Below are 22267 nucleotides of genomic sequence, written 5' to 3'. Positions count from 1 at the left end.
TTTCTGGTCCTGGCTTCCAGTACCTTCACAAAGAGCCACCTTTCACTGTGCTCTGATGGCTGACTCCCCAAGCATAGAGTTTTGCAGCATGAAAAACTGGACTGTGTATACTGAGAAGCAGTTTTTAGTACAGCAGTGATTCAGCAGAGAGGGGGAGATATTTGGAAAACTGCACAGCTGAAAGAGATATGAGTGCCACTGGAAAGAAAACATGGCATTTATTGCCATATGGGAGAAGAAAAAAGTCTCAAGTGATTCTGGGTTGTCTGAATATAAGTATAATTACACGCTGGGAAAACTAATAGATTGACTGATGCACCAAAGACATGCTTTATGTGAGCACAAGCTCTGGCAGATATATTCTGGGTAATTAAGCTGTGGCATCTGAAGATGCTATTGCCCACCCATCTCTTCTGCTGGCAATTACCAACCTCTATATCACAGCCAGAAGAAAAGAATGTCCACTGGTGCATTCACTTCTCCAGTTCTCAGTCTGGAGTCTTCACACAAAGTTATCTTCATTGTTGACCTAACTAATATCTTGGACTCAGAACTGGACTAATGAGGCAAAAAAACATACTCTGTTCTGATGCTTCTGTTACAGTAGTAATAACTTTTGGGTTCAACAGGTGAAGGCAGTCAGAAGATGCTGTGAAGTGATGCACTGGATAATATGCACTACTCTCTTAAGCAGCTTATACCTTACTAGACACCTTTAGTATATTAAGACTCCATCTTTCCTAGAAGTATTTTAGGAAATATATCATATTGAAAAGCACACACAGTTCTCAACAGTTAGGTCTCCAGAATGAAAAAGACACTGTCAGACTATGATCAAGAAAAATGAGGCAAAAAGAAGCACAAAGCCAACAACTTGTTTGAAAGAATTTTGATATATGAGAAATTTGAAGGAACTGCATTTGCACAGTATTTTTATGACTCTTGAGATAAAGACCTACTGAAAAATTGTATACTACCAAATAAGAGATAGTGAGAATTGCCTACATTGCTGATTTAAACACATATAAACATATACAGATACATGCGTATGAGTATACACAGAGACACTCATAATTTTGAGAAGGAACACTATAAAAAAGATATCTTTTGTGCACTGCAATAACCGTGCAGAGAAGAATTTTAAACTACCTTAGTTTACTGTGTTACCTCCAATTAAGGAAACTCCCATAGAAACCTCTGAAAGGAAATTTTGCGATGGAACTGGAGTCAAGCAAGCCACACTTCAGAAAATGTGTGGATTTAGTTGGCAAGGTCAGCACTGGTAGATTTAACTTTTATATGTACCTCTTCAAGATTTAGGAGCTCCGAATATTCTTGACCTCCCCAGAACATCCAAATCTCATCTTTTTGGTTATTTATTTACCAGGGGAACCACAGATTTCCTTTCGAAGGAACTCTACAGAAGCCCATTTTTTTCTCCTGTAATGCTGCTCTTCTCTAGATGTTTACTTGTTTTTTCATTCCATTCATCTCTGCTGTTAAAGAAACTTCTAATATTGCTGCATTACAGGACTTAGCTAACTATTTTATTTATATGTCACAAAGACATATCTGGTCTGTGTGGACTATGTTCTCCAGGTGTGACTTGGATAAAGGAAAATTGTTCTGTAGATTTGCACTGGTATTTTTCTAATTTAAAGGGGGAAGAGATCTATTCACCTCTTCTCTTGTTTTCACTCTGAGTAGCAAACATCTTTTGGTTATTCTGTTACATTCTAGGAGCACCACCATCTGAAAGTAATGCCTCCTGCTTTATTACATTGGTCCACTACATCAGAAGCAGATGTCGGTGGTATGGCAGCAAAGGGGCAGACTAAGAGAATGGAGCCTGACGTGGAAGTGTATATAAAGCAAAGGTGTGGAACTGAATTCCTCTATGTGGAAAAAAAACTGCATTCACTGACATTTATTGGTGCTTTTGAACATTTATGGAGGCCAAACAGTGGATGTGACCACAACGAGGTGGTGGGCAGTGTGCTTCAGCAGTGGCAACAGCAATGTGAAAGACAATCCATGCTCCAGACAGCTATGCATATTTTTATGAGTGTACCACACAGAGTCTTGATCATTGTTGGTGAAAATACATTACTAACGGAGGTGGTTATGTTTAAAATAGCACTGTTAGCTGAGAATGTGCTCTATCAAATAGTTTTATTTTGCCCTTTTTCTCTGTTGTAGTTTCAATGGAAATAAATAGGAGGCATTAATTTCAGAGCAACTGACCAGGAGAAAAAAAGATCAGTCTTCTTCATTTTGCTGTCTGCTGCCTGCTCTGATAAACCAATTCCAGTGAAAATAAAAATCTTTGAAGTAGTGGGATTGGAAATATCCATGTGGTCTTCCTATCCTCAAAAGTACATCTGCAAGATTCAGATGACTGTCAAAGTAGCACACAGTCCCTGGGTGAAATGAAATTAAGAAATGATGCATCCAAACTGCCTGAGATGCTGCAGGGCTTCAGTGACATCTGTGTATAATGTCCCTCTGGATAAAAACTGGATCGCCTTAACAGGGAACTCAGGGTAGATTTCCCAGATTTTGAGGAGTTAAGGGTTATTTCAGAAAATTAAGGAATTACTTCTAAGGGTGAAGGAGACATTTAAAATTTGAATAGATACATCATATGAACTATACTTTTTGTAATCTTATTTGGTCATATAGAAAGAGATGTAGGAGAGGGAATGCTGTTAAAAGGTAGTATAAGGGCTTATACAGGATAACATTCACAATTAAAGGGAAAGCATTGGTATCTTTTGTACTTTTGGTAGCGTCATATCAATACATAACATCAAAGTGTGTTAGTATTTTGTTATTATTTCCATTTAGCATACACAACAATTCTGGGCAACTTGCTTCATTTAGCAATACAAAATTGCAGCTGCCAAGATGTACAGAATACCAGAGGGTAAATAATTACGCACTGCTTGGATCGCACAGACTTTCTTTCTTTAGCCTTACATTGTGACTATATAGCCTGTATTGAGTTATTTGTGACAAGTTCATGCTTATGCCTTGACTTCCAACAAATAAGAACTGGGATCCCATTGCAGGTATATGTTGAGACCATGACATACTAAGCAATATGCTTATTATTATGCTTCACATTAATAACAAGCATATTAAATTTTCACACTCCTGCCTGTGATAACTGGCAAATTTAGATTTTCAGTGGAACATTTAGTTGGCTCCTTTGTAAAGAGCTATGCAAAGCCTAAAAAGAGCACAATAGTTCACTTCATCAACTGACAAAACATCCTAGGTCATTAAAGAAGAAAATAAGAGGTTCCTGGATTTTCATATTTTACACATCTCCACAACTACTTTTCCACATTAACCAACAATTTTGCTGAGATGTAAAGCCATATGCTTTCAAGAGACATCTTCCTAGTAGCAGATCTCCACCCACTGCCTGTAATGAATTTTTCTGATGACATTTCTTCTGCTTCCCCCAGACTCAAATCTAACCAAAGAAGTTCAGTCACGCCTAGTCATTACTCACAGAAAAATAAAGTTATCTACCCAATATTCAGAAGCCTGATATCACTGGCTGTATTATAAAGAGTACACAAGTAATATACTTGTTTTACATGAACAGAACTTTGTATGATCTAAAATACTACCACAGAGTTTAACTAACCTGCTTTTCAAATGAGAAAGTGAACTATCACATCTCTATAACCTTGGTCTTTGACAGACTTATACTCCCTAAAGCCATCTCTTTTTCTGGATTAAAGATTCAGGGTTAAAGTCTATTCTATAGGTCTCTATATAGCAACTATTCTTAACCCCTTTTGTTGACCATATATTTGTTTTTTCTATCTATTATACTATTTTCCAGTTTAGAAAATCAGACTTGTCACTGGTGTTTTGAAGGCAGGTCTACCACGCAATCAGTGTGTCATAATTCTTTACTCTTCTACCCTAATATTTCTTATGCACTCCTTTCATGGAGTCAGTCAAGGCCAGGCTTTATGAGGCTCTGAGCAACCTCATCTATTGAGTGGGAACCTTGCCCACAGCAGGGGGCTAGGAAACAACTCATATTTAAGGTCCATTCCAACCCAAGCCATTCTATGATTCTATAATTCTACAATTCTATGTTTCTATGAGTCTACAGCAACAGTTACCACTGCTCTATTTAGCTGCTTGATGGTACCTACAACTTCTTGATCTCCTCCTTGAGGCAGAACAGTTTATTTTTAATCTATCCTTGAGGATCTAAGTTAGGACTGTTTTTCTCATGTGCATCATTGCTACAGTCATCAGCGTTGTTTCACCTGTCATTTTATCACCATGTCAACCAGCACTGAGGGATGATTCTTCAATCTTAATAATTGCCTCTTGTTTTCACTATCCTCACACACTTAATTTTACTGGAAAATTGGCATCTTATTCTTCCATGGCCTTTACCAATGAACAGCACTGTCTTCAATATGGTATTCTGAAGAATTCCACGTGTTATTGCCCTCCATTCATAAATTTCAACATTTCTCACTTTTTGCATTTTTTTTCATAACTGAACAATCTACAAACAAAAAAAAAAAAAACCAAAAAAAAAAAAAAACACTATTTTTTATACATCTAACAACAGAAGAACAAGGGGCAAAATTAAAACATTATGCACAGAAGTATGTTATGTGATCTTTCTCCTACCAGGATATAGTAAGCATAATCATTTTTAAGAGCAGGGACAATCAGGAAAGTAAAAAATAGAATGATTTAGGTGGAAAGGGACCTTAGGAGATCCAACCTTCTGCTCGAATGTCCTAACAGCACAGGAAAGCAGAGTCTCACTGCAGCTAGAGCATAAGATCAAAGGAGAACAGAAAGGCTATACTTTCAGCTGCACTGCATGAAGTCAGTAAGGTCCAAATTTTCAGATATGGCAAATGAGTTACCATCTGCTTTTTTTCCTAATCCTTCCTATTGTGAAGCACATACAGAATGATGTTCAAAACAAGCAGACATCAAAGTCTGCATGTACCCTCAAACAGCTTATTAAGCTGAGAAACAAAATTCTGAATTGTCTAAATTATCTGGGATTGGTAAAATAGAAATAATCTATTTTCCATCAGCTGTCCGCGTGAAATCTCAGTCATCATTCTGCTGTAACTCAGTTTCTCTGGGGTAAACTGAGTTCTGAAAGGTGGTACTATTTAGTTGCCAAAGAATACTTGAGCTGCTAGGGGATGTGCAAATAGGCACAGCACCTAAGTATGGTCCTGCCCATGTAAGAGGCAGCACAAGGTCAAAGTACCTCAGGGCACCTCCAATGGCAATAGTTACCTGCACAAGCAACTGAACTGGCCTCTCCATCTGTTCAATGTTGGTAACTACACCTTGCACAATTAAATGTAAGTTTCCCTGAAAACGGCAAATCTTCAAAACAAAGCATTTCATGAGAAAAATAAGTCTTCAACATATATTTTCAATGGTAACATTTAAAATAGACATTCCTTAAACATAATCACTGTTTTAAATAAAAATTTCCAGATTACTGATTCAAAATCTTGGTATGAAATAATAAATTAAAGGAGCAAGATAAAATAAAACTTAAATGTAAGGCACTGACATTGCAGAATTGAAATGAATATTCTAAACCATTTTTCCCTCAATCTTTGCTTTGATTTTTGTCCTGATTCAGTACAGGGAAATGTTTTGATATGTTGAAAATTTCTGTGGGATGGGAATCCATTTCTTGCTCATCTACAACACTAACTAAACTTTGTAAAGTATTTTCAGAACATAACAATCTAAGATTGAAAGATATGATTAAAGCTATTTAATGCAGAGATAAAGCGAGGTATAAAAATAATTTAGAAGCATAAAAGATAAAAAGAATACCTGAGAGTAAAACAGGCTGGTTAAGTCTCCTGCCTCCTTACTTTAACAATTAAATCTTATTACCCAAAATGCCTTCCCCGTCTCTTCAATTAAAGACAGAACTGGTACATCCAAACTGGCTGAAGCTGAGAAATGAGGAGTAAGGTCTACTTTGCATTTGCTTCTCATTGTCATGTCCCCAGATGGTGAATGCTCAGATTTCATACGCACAAAGACATGATGCTTGGGTAAGCAGTGCTGAGTCTGAGATGGCAACAACTTCCCAGTCTTTCCCAGTTGTCACAACTCTTGGAGTTTATTATGATGCTGACAGGGGCATTTCCTACAGAGAGAATACCTCACTAGCCATCCACATGAACTGTTAGTATTTCAGAAACCAAAGAACACAAAAGCACAGAAATGAGAAAATTTGACATTTTGAAAGCAATCAGGTCTTACAGAACAAGTGGAAATCCAAGAATTAAAGATTTGTATTTTTACTATAGTTGCATATTTCCCTCATTTGCAAGACAGGCAGATAATGGCAGGAAGAAGAAGCATCCAACTGCAGTTTCTGACTAATAATCTTAAAGTCTACTGTAAAATAAGGGACAGGGAAAGTTGATAACATGTGAACTAAAAGACGGCATGCAGTTTGGACATTACATTGGGAGAGTATAAAAAGAGTAAAGAGCTCTTTTTTTTTTCTCTGTACCTACTACTGTTTCTAATAGCAAGGCAAAAGAAGGCCTCAGTATTATGCAAATTTTGAATATTAAGATAATGGAAAGTAGAAAAAAAAATTGTTTAAGGAAAACCTGAAAGTGCATTTAAATAACCTATGAAACTACGAGCCTTGTTGCTGTGACAAGACATTTATTACTAGGCTGAGAGCACAACTAGAGGCAAGGTGGTAGGTGAGAAACTACAGAAGCTGTTCAGCAGCATAACAGCTTTAGAGCATCTGTATACAGAAAGAGATCACACATGAAGTAGAATTCAGCAGAACTGTGGTAGAATTTTGTAAAACACTCACTCTAGACAGACAGTTTTGGGAAAGGCAATTTAAAACATCACAGAGATTTTTTCAGGTTGTTATACAGTAGAATTCAGTAAAGAGTATTTCAGGTTTCAGCGGAGCCTCATGTGAATATCACAAGAAATCACGTAATTTTCTTAAGTGTGATTCTACAGTGCGTTAGTTCTGTTTAATGGAAAACGAGTTGATGATACATTCATGCTGTGAATATCATTCTCACAAGAACACAAAGATTTCATTAGGTTTAATACGTGCCAGCAAAGTAATTGTAGGCTGTGCCCAGAGGCACAACACAACAGAAAAGGATTTTATTCCCACTCACACAAGCATTACACATCCTACGCTGTGCCAGGGTGTCAAGGGATTCCAGGAACTCAGTCAGCACAGACGACAGCAGATAGGGAGGGAAGGTAGCACTAACTAGTATGAAAGACAAATAAAAGATGAAAAATGGATAAAGGATAACAATTTGAAATAACTGAGTACAGCTTGGAGCTTATTTGCCAGTCATCTGGGCATGTCCAGTGTTAACTCTTACATTCACAGCAACAAGAAAGAAGTGAAAAACACTGGCAAGAGTAACCGAGTAAGATAGATTCCCTTATGAGCTGGATGCAACAGCAGAAAACAGTAGATGTTTTAATCAAATACGAAGTCACAATTAGCCAACTTGAATTCTGAAAGTACATAGGTCTTACTACCTGAAGAAAGCCTGCCTGTGTCTGAATTGTACAGGACTTCCACAATACTAGTGGATGAAAAACTTTTGTTTAAAAACAACATCAATGAGGAAAAGAAAACATAAGGACATGGTAATGGTGCCACACTAACTGTAGGATGCATATCAGTAACTTTGCAGACTTGAAAAAAATCAGGAAAATATTTTGCTAAGGTTGGGATTCTTTGTCAATTACAAAAAGAGTGCAATAAAACGATTGAGGAAGTGTTCATTCCAAGATAATCCTGGCCAATGCGAAGCAGACGCAATTCCAGCTCCTTAGCAAAAGCAAAGGATACTTGCTGCAAATCATAAAGCTGATGGATCTGAGTGGACTCACCCACTCTCTGAGCTCAGAAGAGTTACAGACTTCAGTTTCTGCAGAGTAACACAAGCTATGAATTTTATTAGATGTGGAATTCATCGATGCTTTACAGATGACCAGAAATCAGTAGCTGGGTCCAACTACTTTTTCCATTTCAGATGCAAGAAAAACTTGAGGATTTGGAAGGTAATAAAAATTGTGGCCCTGTTATCGTTTTGAATATAAATTATACTTATCTCCACGCACAAAAGTGACTACAGATAATATTTGTAAGCTGGAGAAATATTTAAAATTGCATGACAGAGTGAAGAAGAAGTTTATATTCTAGTCTTGAAAGACACTGGCACTTTCAAGAAGACTTACTTCTGATGGTAAGCCTCTTTATTTGCAGTTCTGTCTCAATCCAGCTGCTAATTTTATGTATTCTTGTATTATGTATGATTTCATTTAGAAATTCATGTTTAAAAAGGCAGTCATGTTGGTACAATGTAAAATAAGGCTTGACTGTTATTTCTAAGAGAAACTATTTTTAGGACAGATAAGGTATTGTGTGGTTTTCTTTTTGCTTTGTTTTGTTTTTCTGTGTAAAGATCTAAATACAAAAGTATAGAAGGAAAATGATTTTCAGTGTCAATACGGTATTGCTGAAAGCACCAAACAGATCATGTATTTTAATACAATCATTGACACTAGAATTAATCGGTAGCCAGAGCAGTAATTAATATGTTTAACAGCAACATATTAGAGATGCAGACTTCGTGGTTCTCTGTATTGCCACAGACATAATTATTCCTGGATTTTACAAGAATCTTTGGAATATTTCTCAGCCATAAATAAGTACTACAATTGGAAGAGGGAAAACAAATTACATTCTTCAGGATCTTTAAGCCAAATATAATTCCCTTACCAGTGCAGTGAAACCACTAATTCTCACACATAAAGAAATGTTTCAGTGCCCTTAGCACTATCATGAAAGAGTCCATGTGTGTCTCTGCGCTTTGGGATTGCCTTGTGATGTAAGCACATGTGTTCTGTTAGAAAACAGCTGTGCCTTTGGCCATCCTAGACAAACCCTACCCTCTCTTGATATGATAACTATTTAAGGGTCAATTTAAATGAGTTTATTTCTATTAAATTATTCAATCTGAAAAGAATTATGCTGTCTGAAAATAATATACTACTATCTTATAATTACAATTATTGAATCAAAGAATCATCAGTTGGCTTAGGCTGGAAGGGACCTTAAAGACCATCCAGTTCCAATCCCCTGCCATGGGCTGGTTGCCACCCACTGAATCAGGCTGCCCAGGGCCCCCCATTCATCCTGACCCTGAATGGCTCCAGGGATGGGGAGTCCACAGCTTCTCTGGACAGCCCACGCCAGCATCTCACCACACTGAGTGAAACATTTCCACAGAACATTTAACCTAGATCTCTTATTTAGTTTAAAACCATTTCCCCTAAACCTGTCACTATCAGGCTGTGTAAAAAGTCAGTGTCTCTCCTAAAGTACTAGACAGCCACAGCGAGGTCTCCCTAGAGACTTCTCCAGGCAGAACAAGCCCAATTCCCTCAATCTGTCTTCATAGGAGAGGTGCTCTGGTCCTTTGACCATCTTTGTGACCCTCCTCTGGACCCTCTCCAACAACTCCGCATCTTTCTTGTGCTGGGGGCCGAGGCTTGGATGCAGCATTGCAGATAAGGCCTCACAAGGACAGAGTAGAGGAGGAACAACCTTCTCACCAAACCTTCACAGATTTATTTTATATTTAGCTTAACATTTCATACCAAAACAAACTACAAACAAAACAGTTATAAATGTTAAGGGGCTCTTTAAAACTGACTCATTTCAGTGTCAGCACCAGTAGAGTACCTTACTGAATTTAGAAAAATGTTGTGGGCAAAGAACAAATACAACAAATTCTTTCTTCTCCCTGCGTAACCTTTTTACATCAGAATACAAAAGACTTCATTTTTGAAAGTGACAAGCAATTTTGGGTGCTGAGTCAGAAAGGCATAGAAAGAAGCTGGTGTTAAGCAGTTTTAAGTATGTGCTCCAACAGCTGCCTCTTTACCCTCCAGTAAATGCTCTTCATCTCTCTCTGCAGTACCCTGTGTTCTGTCTTGCTCCAGTGTAAAATGTCCTCGCAGAACTGCACACATGGTGCTGACCGTGCAACCCCCTGTCTCTGTGCTGTACTTTACTCAAGAGCAATAAGAGCACAGATCTGAGACATCTGAACATTATGATGAGCGGAAGGATGTTTTATGGGATGAGTAGGATCTGGATTCTGCCTGCTGGATACCCTTGTCAGCTACAGGAATATGAATAGCTTTGTATCTATGTCTATCGTCCTCCGACATGTTTTCAGAAACTTAGATCCAAGCATTTTTTAGTGTATTCAAATGCTTGACTTTGATTTTTCACCAGAACATTATGACTTTAACCAAGATTAAAATATAATTCCTATGGCAGTTTCTGCTTCCTCAGTAAATTCTCCTAACAGCCTCCAACCAAAATATTTTCTTAATAAAATCTGAGATTCTATTATTCACCCTGAAGGCTCAAATACAGAGATAATTTCCCAACAACAGATTTATTTTCCCCTTAAGATTGCAACATGAAGAAGTGGTAAAAAATGAAGCATACTTCATTAAGCCCAACAGAATATGACATTCATCCTCTTTCACCATTCCCATTACCTTTCTGGCATCCAACTGCTATCAGTGTTTCCCTCAACATTTCTATACTTCAGTAATGACACCATATTGACTGCCTTGGCTCCCTGATTCTCTGCATTTGCCTAGTGCAGCTCTACCACTTTAATGCTCCAGGCTGTGCCTTGCCACACTGCATTCCCTTTTCGTCTCCCAGAATGTTGAGCAGCTCTCCACTAACATTGTCACCTCAGTTCTTTGATTCACCTCCCCATCTCGCTCTGAATTAAAATACATTGCTTGCACTCAAGTATACATTCCTTTTCTCGCCATGAAATTGATCTAATTAATGTGTGTTAATTAACTTGTTTGGGTATCTAGAAGTTGCCAGGAGTCAGCCTAAGCAACTAAGACAAGGAAAGGGATGTAGTCCACAGCAATAATAAAATTCACCAGCAGCTTTTCGCTGTCAGCCTAATTTCTGCCAGGATATGAGTGTTGCCACCACATAGACAGCAATGACACAATATCCCAAGTTTATCTTTTTTAGCATTCACCAATTATAACACTGAATGCTGCCTATATCCTGCGCATCAGAGCAGCTTGGGTGTTTGCCTAGAAAAAGTGTTTCTCATAAATAGAAGCTGTGAAATACTTTTGGAAATAAAGTGTTAAATTAAAATTGGCATTTCTGAGATCTTTGCTAGCAACAGAATCTTCCTTAAGATACATCAGCACAGAAAAATGCACAAATTCTAAGAGCAGTCCCTATTCTGATTTAATAATATTGCTACAGTGAGAAGAGGCTCCAAGAAACAAAGGGCAAGACACTTAACTGAGGACCCTTCATTGGCTTCCAAATATAAATAAATAAATAAATAAGATTTTGTAGCAGGCTAAATGTGAGCTACAACTATTAGGCTACCAACTGCAATCATTCAACGGTAAGAGCAATGCTCCCAAAGATGCTCGAGGCAGGCAGAGTCCCTCACAGAAGCAGAGCTATATCTTCTGGTTTTGAGGAGAAGGACTCTGCAAGCACTATGCTCTGTCAGACTGTTGGTATTAAGGACTGTCCCTAAACATACTGAAGAACAAAATCTGCTGGTGCAATAGAGCTGCGCCCTATACTAGTGTTAGTGTTAATTATCAGTAAAGGGACAAGCATAGCCTTTTTCTGTACAGCTTGCATATATGAGCTTTGTGAAAGAAATTCAGAGGAGAATTGAAGGGAAATAAATTCCGCAGTTTATCATTCATCTTTGTGTGGAGTGACTACTAAGCATCTCTGCAGCCAGCTTTAATTCCTTTCAGTTGTTATTACTATGTGGTGCAAGATGCAGGAGTCCAGTTCTGTTGGTCATGTCCTTGTCTTCCTTGTCTTATGCTATTCCACTAAATTGTCCCTTGACGAACCACATGGCAAAAGGCAGCAAGAATTATTGCACTTCAGTATGTATGAATACATTGTCCATATCCCAGTTTGTACCTTTCTCTTTTTTCTCTTTCCTCACAGCTAGCTCTATTCAGTTTCTAGCAAGACATTTCCCCTTGGTACCTTATCATGAACAAGCGAAGATTGGCTACAGAAGTACTGTACGTGATAAGAACTCTATACAAGTTAACATTAGCTCAGCAATGAACTTAATTATACAGATAATATTGAAAAGGTTATTTCTCTGCTTTTGAAAAGACAAGCTCTTCATATTTTTAAAATACAAAACATATTCATAACCAAAAAGCACTGGTCTGCTCTTCAATACAGTGCATAAATGGCTTATGGATTTCATCAAAGCTGATTAGTTCATTGTCTAGACCACAGATTATTTTTCATAAGATTTCTTGTCATATCTGTAAGCCATTCTTGTAATGATGGATGAGTCTGGTGTCTTAAAATCATAACTTTCTCTGTCAGGAGCGAAAACCACTGAACCCTGTCAGATGGAATATCACCTCATCCCCTGTAGCCTCACATGAGGCAAGTGAATAATCCATTCTCAGAGAAGTGTACATGAGTGAAGGATGGAACCTACACATACCAAAAGGATTGTTACTAAGGAGAAGAATATGAACTATACATCTGTTACTGAACTTTTAAAATTTTGCTTGGATAAACTGAAATTGCAACTGAACTGTTCTGCTGCAGAACCTGATGTTTAAAATAAAGCTCAGTGACTTTGCCCCTTCTGAGGAATGCTATTCCTACAAATGGTGTCTGTCATCGTTAGCTTTTTCTTCACAAAACAAAAATGCTTATGAAGTAAAGGTATGACTGTCAAGAAAAATCTATGCTCAGTTTGCAAAGAAGCGAAACTGTGTACCTTCTGTAATTCCAAGCTAAGCGTTAAAGCTTGGAGTGCCATACAGTCAATTCTAGTCACACAAATAAATCACAGTAGATGCCTACGTGTGTATCTTGAAGCACACTTTTCTGCAATCACAGAGAGATGACAATTTCAATCACACACAGCGTGGAAAAATTAACTATATTTAAAATTAATTAATTATCCTCTTCCACTGTAAAATTAAAGACACTACATAGTAATAGATTAGAAGAAAGACACTGTCAAAGGCATCAACAGTTTTTATTTTAACTATTTCTCATTCAGAAAAACCTGCTTGCTTGTGTGCATGCCTCTGTAAGATTTTAGGGGGGGGAGGGGAAATGAAATGTGCTACTTTGAATTTCATTTTAATAGTTAACTGCTGCATAAATATGTAGCTTGCATAACAGCACAGAGATTTTATAAAAGTTGTATGATTCTGAATATTCATTTACCTCTTTATTTTGATTTCTTATGCAAATCCCTCTGAAAACTCTACTCTAAACTGACTCTTACAGAAAATCGTAGAATCGCAGAATAACCTGAGTTGGAAGGATCACCAAGTCCAATTTCTGGCTTCACAAAGGACCTCCCAAAATCCCAATCTTCTGCCACAGAGTGTTCTCCAAACACTCCTTGAACTCCAGAAGCTTAGGGCTGTGCCCACTGCTCTGTGCAGACCGTTCCATGCCCACTGCCCTCTGGTGCAGACCCTTACCCTCACCCCCAGCCATCCCTCCCCTGACAGCTCCATGCCTTTCCCTCAGGCCCTGTTGCTGTCACACAGAGCAGAGCTCAGCGCTGCCCTCCGAGCTGCAGCCACCATGAAGCCCCCCTCAGTTCCTCTGCTCTAGGCTGAACAAACCTGGGGACATCTTGCTGCCAAGCCCTTCTCCAATTTTATATCCTCCACTGTATAGTCTCTAACAATTTAATGTCCATTTTTCATTGCACTGCCTAAAGCTTTCTAAGGAATCTTCAAAAGGAAGGCAAAGTTAAATTTGTTGAGAAAGGGACTTAACAGCATTGCTTTTAAGGTAACAGAATTGACAAAATCATAGAGGTTGGAAGGGACATTTAGGGACCACTGACTTTAAACCCCCTTCCAAAACAGGTACTTTACAACAGTTTGCACAGGTAGGCATCCAGACAGGTGATGAATATCTCCAAAGAAGGAGACTCCTGGACCTCTCTGGGCAGCCTGTTCCAGTGCTCTGTCACACTCACTGTAAAGAAGCTCTACCATATGTTAGCACAAAATTTCCTGTGTTCAGGTCATAGCAACTTGTCCTATTACTACGCATCACCAAGAGCCTGGCCTCATCCATTTGCCTCCTACCCCCCTTCAGATATTTATAAACATTTATCAGATCCCCTCTCAGTCTTCTTTTCTCCATGCTGAACAGACCCACGTTACTTAGCCTTTCCTCACATGGGAGATGCTCCAGGCCCTTTATCATCAATGTGGCCCTCCACTGGACTCCTTCTAGGAGATCCCTGTATTTTTTGAATTGGGGAGACCAGAACTGGACATAGTATTCTGTATCTACAGACATCTCATGAGGGCAGAGTAGAGGGGGAGGATTACCTCCCTCCATCTGCTGGCCATGCTCTTCTTAATGCACACATTTATTACTGTGCCATGCTAAACTACAGCCCCACCTCTGGATAATTTATGACTGTGTGGCAGATGCAGGCTTTAAGAGCCTTCCCTTGGGTCTTCCAGTATATATTGTGTTGTCTATTTAGATGATAAACTCCTGGAAAGGCTGCACAGTACATTTTGCTGTGTTTTGTACAGTTCTATTATTTACAGTGTTTAAAATAGTAATCATGATTAATCCAGAGATAAACTATCCTAACAAAGTCAATGTCACATGCTCTGCAAGAGCAGGGCCCCGAATGTGGCATAAATGCAATCTGCTTCTCACTGTTTGCAGTGACCATTATGGCTCCCCAGGAAGCCATCCATCTAAGGCTGAATTCATGGGTCACTTAGGGAGATGAAACACTGACTTTACTGGACTAAGAGATAGGCTGCGGACATATAACCCCCAGGCCTGCAGCCTCGTGTTATATTCATCTCTGTGCCTCCCATAACACCTATCTGAGCTATCAGGTTCCACCAAACCCTTGCAACTCCCTGACCATAATGACCAGCAGACTCAGACTCTGCTACACCAAGTGTCCATCAAAATCTTGTTTCAGTTCCAGTTATTGCCCCACATTGTGTAATTGCAGGAAAACTAGCCCCTTTTATCATTTCACACAAGATCCAGTTCTTGCAAAGCTAAAAAAAAACCAGTGGGAGCAATATATAATGAATTATCAAATGACAACCCATTAATGTGATTTTTCCTGTCTATCACTTTCACAAGACTCGAAAAAACAGTGACTTCTTCAATGGAAAGAAGGAAAGAACAACAACAACAAAAAGAACTGTCACTGCTGACAGAAAGATTAAATTTATCTTCAGTCTGTCAATCTTTCTTTTCTACTTAATTTGATGGTAGGAAAGGACATTTAATGACACGAGGGCATTGTGCATATCAAATCACATGCACACCAGTGAATGGTAAGCTCATTTTCCTAACACTTTAGACTCTTATTTATAACTAAGTCACATGACTTTAATATAAAATGGTGAGTGATTTTTGAAAGATGAATGGAATAGGAAATTTTCATCTTTTGCTAAAAGCATATGGCTCCTGCTTATATTTATGTAAAATGACTTTCAAATAGCTAACTGGGAGGTAGCAAACTAGCTCCACCATTTAACTGTCTGGAGTAAATATTTCATCTGCAAAGCCTTCGCTAGGCTTGGGACTTCTCTCATTTGTGGTTAGAATACCATGGAAGCACAGAGTAAAACAAATCTGAGGCAGGAAGAAGACAGTAAACAGACTTGCCAAAGAAGATACACACATGTATTGTATTCTCTGTTTGGACAATAAACTCCTGACAGAGCCCATTCTAATACCTTCTTTTTCTGCGCTCTACACTTCACTGATTTTCACATTGTTTAGAACTTACAATTGTAGTACAATTTTTAGGCAAAATTACCTAAGAAAATCAGCATACCTTTCTCTGTTGGTGCAGAACAATACCCATCCACATTATCTCCAAACAGTTTGAAGCTTCATAAAAAGAAATGCCAGATGCTTGTGGTGGGTCACTTTTAAAAGTGACCAAGGCTCCCCTCTGCCAGCCTGACATGTAGTCTCAAGGTGTCTGCTGCCTCGCAGAGCCAAGATTTGAAACACTGAGAAAAGGGTGCCATGGTTCATCAGAGCACAGACTACAATCCCCTGTTGCTGTTCTATGTGGGTACAAACAATGCTGGAAGGCAGAATGTGAGAGGAATCAAAGATGACTATAAAAGCCCTGGAAGCACAGGTGAAAAACACTGGAGCCCAGGTTATCTTCTTCTCCGTTTTACCAGCTGGAGGATGGAGAGAAGTCAGGAACAGATGCATAATACACATCAACTCCTAGCTATGTGGCTGTTGCCATCATAAAGGTTTGGGGTTTCATGATAACAGGACCTTCTACGAAGACTGTAAACTGTTTGTGTGGGATAGAATCAGCCTGTCTAGAAGGGGAAGGGAAATTTTTGAGAACAGGCCAGCTAACCTAGTGAAACCTTTAAGCTGAAGAAACTGAGAAGTAGGGTACATAATGGCAATGGCCATTGCAACAGAGTGATGAATGAGCCAAGACAACAGCAATGCTTCTTAGTTACCTCTGATGACAAAAGCCAGAAGGTCAGCCACCTCAAGAGTGAGTATGCTCACATGAAATCTTCCAGTATCCCTCTAGGTATACCTGCACTCTCTTCCCTAAAGTGCTTGCAGGCAGAATGGTAACTAAACAGTAAGAACTAGAGCTGTGTGCAGTCACAGAGCCATGATCTCACTGTGATCATGGAATGCTGTCATGGATGGCCACGTCCTTTTTAGGAAAGCTGGTGAGGTATGAGGTACTGTATCTAGTCTACCTAGACTTCAGCAAAGCCTTTGACATTGTCTCCCACAGTATTCTCCTAAAAAAGCAAGCAGCCATGACTTGGACACTCTTTGTTGGGTAAAGAACTGGCTGGATGACCAGGCTGAGAGGGGATCTGATAAATGTTTATAAATATCTAGAGTGCAGGAGGCGATTTGATGAGGTCAGACTTTTCAGTAGCATGTAGTGACAGGACAAGGAACAATGACCAAAAGCTTGAACATGGGAAGTTCCACACAAATACGTGGAGGAACTACTTTTTAGTGAGGGTGATGTAGCACTGGAACAGGTTGCCCTAAGAGGTTTTGGAGTCTCTATCTTTGGAGATATTCAAGATCCATCCAGATGCTTACCTACACAACCCACTGTAGGAACCAGCTTTAGCAGGAGGCTGGACCCAATGACCTCTAGAGGTCCCTTCCAAGCCCTGCAATCTGTGATTCCATGAATTCTGAATTAATATCATGTGTGAAAATAAAACTATTTAGAGTCTACTTCTCACTCCTAGTATTCTACCGTACAAAGTGCTTTCATGCCCAGTAGTCTTTACTCATGAATTACAGAAGCAGTTAATACAATCAACTCTGAATACCTGATAAATCTATTTAAGAATATTTCCACAATACTTACAAGGCTTAACATGTCTGTTTTAAGCAATCAAAAAATATTAATGTCTATTTTTCTGAGTAAGAAATCCACTAATATTTTATATGGAAATACATGGCTGCAGAAATTAAATTCTTAAGTGAAGCTTAAGAACTGCTGCACTGAACTGTGGGTCAAGATAATTTCCAACAGTCTACAGTAACTTGTTTCATATAGTATAAGAGGTCCCCTCCAGCCCCTACAGTTCTGTGATAGTATTCACAGTCAAACTCGTTTCAGCCCAGGACTTAAACATATGGTTAATACCATACTAGATTGTTCCAACACAGCCAGGAAAAAAAAAAAAAACCAAAAAAGAAAAACCACAAAAAAACAATTTACATATTTGAGTTCTACAGTATCTGTACAGTATCTGTTTTATAAAAAAAAAGAGTTAGTTATAAATATTTCCAAGTATATGTAATTATATTTTTAGGCAGGAACATACTATAAGCAAAAATTCAGTATTAATAATTTAAATCTATGGGAGAATTCAAGGTTCTGAGTATGCCTTCTATAACACAAGGCAAGAAGCAGTGAATGTACAAGCTTCAAAGGGTGCAATGTAATTCTCTACACACAGCTTTAAATGCCTGGCACTAAAATATCACAGCTTTAAATAAGATGAGGATTCCCCAGTGTGATCAAGGAACATAAATTTGTTCCTGGAACAAAGGAATGGGGGGAGTCATCTGAAAATTGCAATCAATCTAAGAAGTGGAAAAAGGAAAGAGGTGGAGGTGTGTCAGTGCTTCCTGATTTTGGTCAGTGGACCTGAGGACCCGAAGGACTAATTCAGCTTATTTTTAAATGGAACAACTGGAACTCCCTGTCATGTATAGCAGTCCAGTACAGCTCTTGACTACTTCCCAGGTCACATGATGTAACTAGCCAATATGTGATTACATCTTCCTACTTAACCTATGAGCATGCAGAGGTCTAGTCCAAGCAATTGCTTAAAAAAATATCAGACCTTCCAACCATATTCCCACTTATTTCACAGAGTGTGACAAAACCAAAAGAGATGAAGAAGAAACAGATGCGTGACATAAGACTGCATAAAAGTCAGAGATAGAGTTGTCAGAATGCAAATGGACACATTAAAGCTTTATCTTGTTCTATCAATCTAATGATTTTGTTCAGTTCTTTTAACTAGCCTAATCTTTAATAAAATTCAAAAGGAAGTAACACAAGATGCTACTGATTCCATGCAAAGCACGATTTTCTGCAGAGGCAACTCTACAAAAACACACAAAAAAGCACTTAAACTACTACAGACTCTTGGAAGACATTCATTGAGAAATATACGTACCTGTTGTCTCCAAGGCCAGAATCCTTGGTTTTAGTATCACTATCATAAACAAAACGCTCTTGGGAGATTACTATGATATTGTCTGTAGTTTCATTTCCAAAGATGGTGATAACAGGGTAACCCATCTGTAGCGTCCACTGATCCATTACTTCTTGGATATTTACAGATTTTCCAACCCTTTTTAAAGCCTTCAAGAAAAAAGAAAAGTTTTGGTATGTTGAAGCAGAACCACAATCCAACATGTGAAACTTCTGGGGTTGTTTGTTTGTTTGTTTGTTGTCCTAGAAAAGCATAATTAATTTCAGTGGTTTCATAACTATCATGTGTGCACACACACCCACACTTGTAATCACTAAGTATACACAAACTACAAAATTACACCAACATTGTCTGTGTGTCTTAAATATCGAGCAATCTTCCATAGAGAAAAATCAACAAATTTTAACAAATCATTCTAGCGTTTTTGCTGGAAAGGAAGAAGTAATCCACTTTACAGGGTCTTTACAAGCACTACAGAAGTACTGGGTGTTTACTTCCAGAAGATATTCTTGACCAGATAATGTTTAAAAAAAATAATACATATTTTTAACAATGTTAGTTTATCGTGGGTATTTGCAGTAAGGCACGTTTCAAAGTGTTTGATTGCTGAAAACATAGATATGAGAATGACGGGCAAAAGTTGCTATCAAGTGACAGAAATATGTCTAGCTGCTGAACAGCCCTTGGTCACAGATTAACCTCTGATGAATATAAGCAGAAACCAGCAAAAAGTCTTCTGAACTGGAGAAGCAATTGCAGTGCATTAATAAAAAAGCTGACAACAAACATGGTTATAGGTGAGAGAAAGAAGTAATTATTAGACTTAACAATAATATTAAGCAAACAATGTATTCCTAGTGTTTAGGGTCCAGAACGAAGTTTTGTTTTTGTTCTATTAGTTGTGGGTTCTTCTGCTCTTTCAAGAGTATGATCATTCCCCTCCCCTCTCACTGCCCAGCATTTCCCCAAAGGCTTTACCAGAGGCAGATACATCTTAAAGCAGCTGGTGGTTCAGGTTCAACATCTAGTGGCTAGTCAATTGAATCATTGTCTATACCTTGCTGATCATATCAACAAAGTTTCTGGGACTCTGGACAACAAAGTTCCTATTTAACAAATGTCAGTTGAGATGTCTTAGAGTATTCAACTCATCTTCAGAGACTGGTGGAGACAGAGCAGATATGGGTATCATTTGTGGTAGCTTCCAGCTACCGCAAGATACCTGCTGATCTAGATATGTCTTGAACTCCAGCTGGATTCTAGCTTTGGTGTCAGTGGTTACTAGACAGCCATGTTTATGTATGGCTTCAGTTGGCACTTGTGCCCAAACTTACTTTCTGTTTTCTACAATCTCTTACACTCTGTCTCTCTTCTGGGGTGTCCAGACTAGCTCTGTAGGCAGGTAATTTAGGCATGGTTGGCTCCCTCTTTCAAAATTCAAGCTCTGCCCTTAAATACATACTTCTGGAACTGAGTCTAGAAACCAAGTGTGGGTGCAGCAATGAAAAAAAGCATGGACACAGAAACTAGAATTATCTGCAAGACACCTAATGCTACAGGAAATAGTTACCAGTTTAGAGTAAACGTTAAAGCTTTAATAACTTTTCTTTCGCACAAATCATAACTCCCTACAAAAACAAAAAAACACAGCTGATGTAAACGCCAAAGTGCAGCATTTTTACACACTTTCCAGCTTATGAGCCCCAACCTGCTGCCATTAAAGGTAATGATAGTAGGTTCCACAAACTAGCTTTTACTGCACATCAATGGCATGACACAGCACATGCAAGGAAATATATTCAGACATAATAAAGAACCGAAATATTGAAGAAAGCATATTTCAGTGTTGCCACTCTGTTAACTCTAATGGAATTTCTTTGCATCAATTTTTAAATTTGCTCTGGGGTCTGAAGATCTCATTATGCTCTATTCAGACCAAAGCTCACCAAGAAAAATACCACAGTATATTCTTGCTTTATCCTCAGTGCAATAGATGAAAACATTTTACCTTTGACAGTGTGTTCCAGAGATCATTTCTGGCTGCATTGCCGTACTTGTGAATGGTTAAATAGTCCTACAGAAACAAAATAAAAATACAAATCAGTACCGCTATACACAAGCCAAACAACTGGAGCCGTGAATCACCGCTAGTGTAAGTTAAATCACATTAATGTTTTCATTTGTCAGAAACCTAGAAATATGCAATATGTTTATCCTAAGGGAGAAAATAAACACTTTCTTAAGCTAGTTTACAATTAAAAAAAAAAAAAAAAAAGTTGCTAAGAATTTCATTTACAGCATTCAGTGCTCTTCTTTTTCTTTGTAAGTCACTCTATAAACGAAAAATTTTGAATACTTTTTTTTTTTCTTTTTTTTTTTTAAATAATTGTTCTCAGAACAGCTTCCTGGGCAATTGTCACCAAGAAAAGGAGAAGCTTCTGAAACTTAGTTCCAATCGTTATTTGAGATGGGGACATTCTGTGACTAGCATTAACAATACGCTCGCTCTGATGATTGCTAGATTGGTAACAAAAGACTTAACTGAGCAATAGGTAATCATCAGAACTACTAACACTTACAAAGAGAGATTCTGGTATTTCAGTGACAAAATAACTAACATCGGTAACGTACGATATAATGCCTTATCACACTTTATCACCTTTGTAGTGGAAGGATGCAGTGGAAAAGGGCTGGCTGGAACAAAGCATAGGTATACATGTGTGTTTTTCCTGCATACATAACTGAAGGTCTGAGAGAGATAAAAATTGAATGCTTTCACTTATTCACAGTTCCGGTGGCTGAGGATCCATTCTTCTCCCACAACAACCAGAAATATAATGCTTGATAAGCTTTAATCATAACAAATTAACACCCAAAATTAATAGTTTAAGCATATCACCAAGTTGAGTCTGGGCTATTCAGGCACAAAATGCTCCATTTTTTTTTACAGTCACCTGGAGAAACAACACTGTTTCCTACCTTCTTCTGTCACTAGACAACAGCTCATTCATTTACAGTAGTGGAATTCAGCAGTGATTGTTTGAATAACGTATAATTCCAGCGTTTTGATTGGAAGAATTAAAAAAAAATAAAAAAATACCACATAACAGAGGTGGTAAATCAATGGATTTCACTGCATTTGAATTTTCATCATCTTCACTTTACACAATGGTAGGAGACAAACCCTAATCTACAACACAATGATAAAACCAAGATAAATTTGCTGACTCTGTTATCTGTGCTTTGTGTGAAGTAAAATACTTTGGGAATAATTAGTGTTTGGGGAGCAAATTTTCTGATATACAAATTGTGGCACCTGTGACAGATTTAGCTTTTGTCACACGACTCATAGTACAAC

At 38.2% G+C, this 22267-nt stretch overlaps 1 protein-coding gene across 1 annotated transcript in view; it reads right to left on the bottom strand.

Moving 5' to 3' along the window:
- The window catches only part of TRHDE (thyrotropin releasing hormone degrading enzyme), a 208118-nt gene that overhangs the window by 56183 nt on the left and 129668 nt on the right, over positions 1–22267 (bottom strand). The window contains exons 8-9 of the mRNA XM_015855777.2: positions 20918–20983; positions 18871–19058 (exon numbers count right to left, since the gene is read on the bottom strand). Coding sequence (XP_015711263.1) covers positions 18871–19058; positions 20918–20983 — 254 coding nt within the window. The remainder of the gene's footprint in view (positions 1–18870; positions 19059–20917; positions 20984–22267) is intronic.

Source organism: Coturnix japonica, chromosome 1, assembly GCF_001577835.2.
Source record: "Coturnix japonica isolate 7356 chromosome 1, Coturnix japonica 2.1, whole genome shotgun sequence".
NCBI classification, from domain to species: Eukaryota; Metazoa; Chordata; class Aves; order Galliformes; family Phasianidae; genus Coturnix; species Coturnix japonica.
Note: the sequence above shows the minus strand (reverse complement) of the source record. Positions and strands in the feature narration are given on the sequence as shown.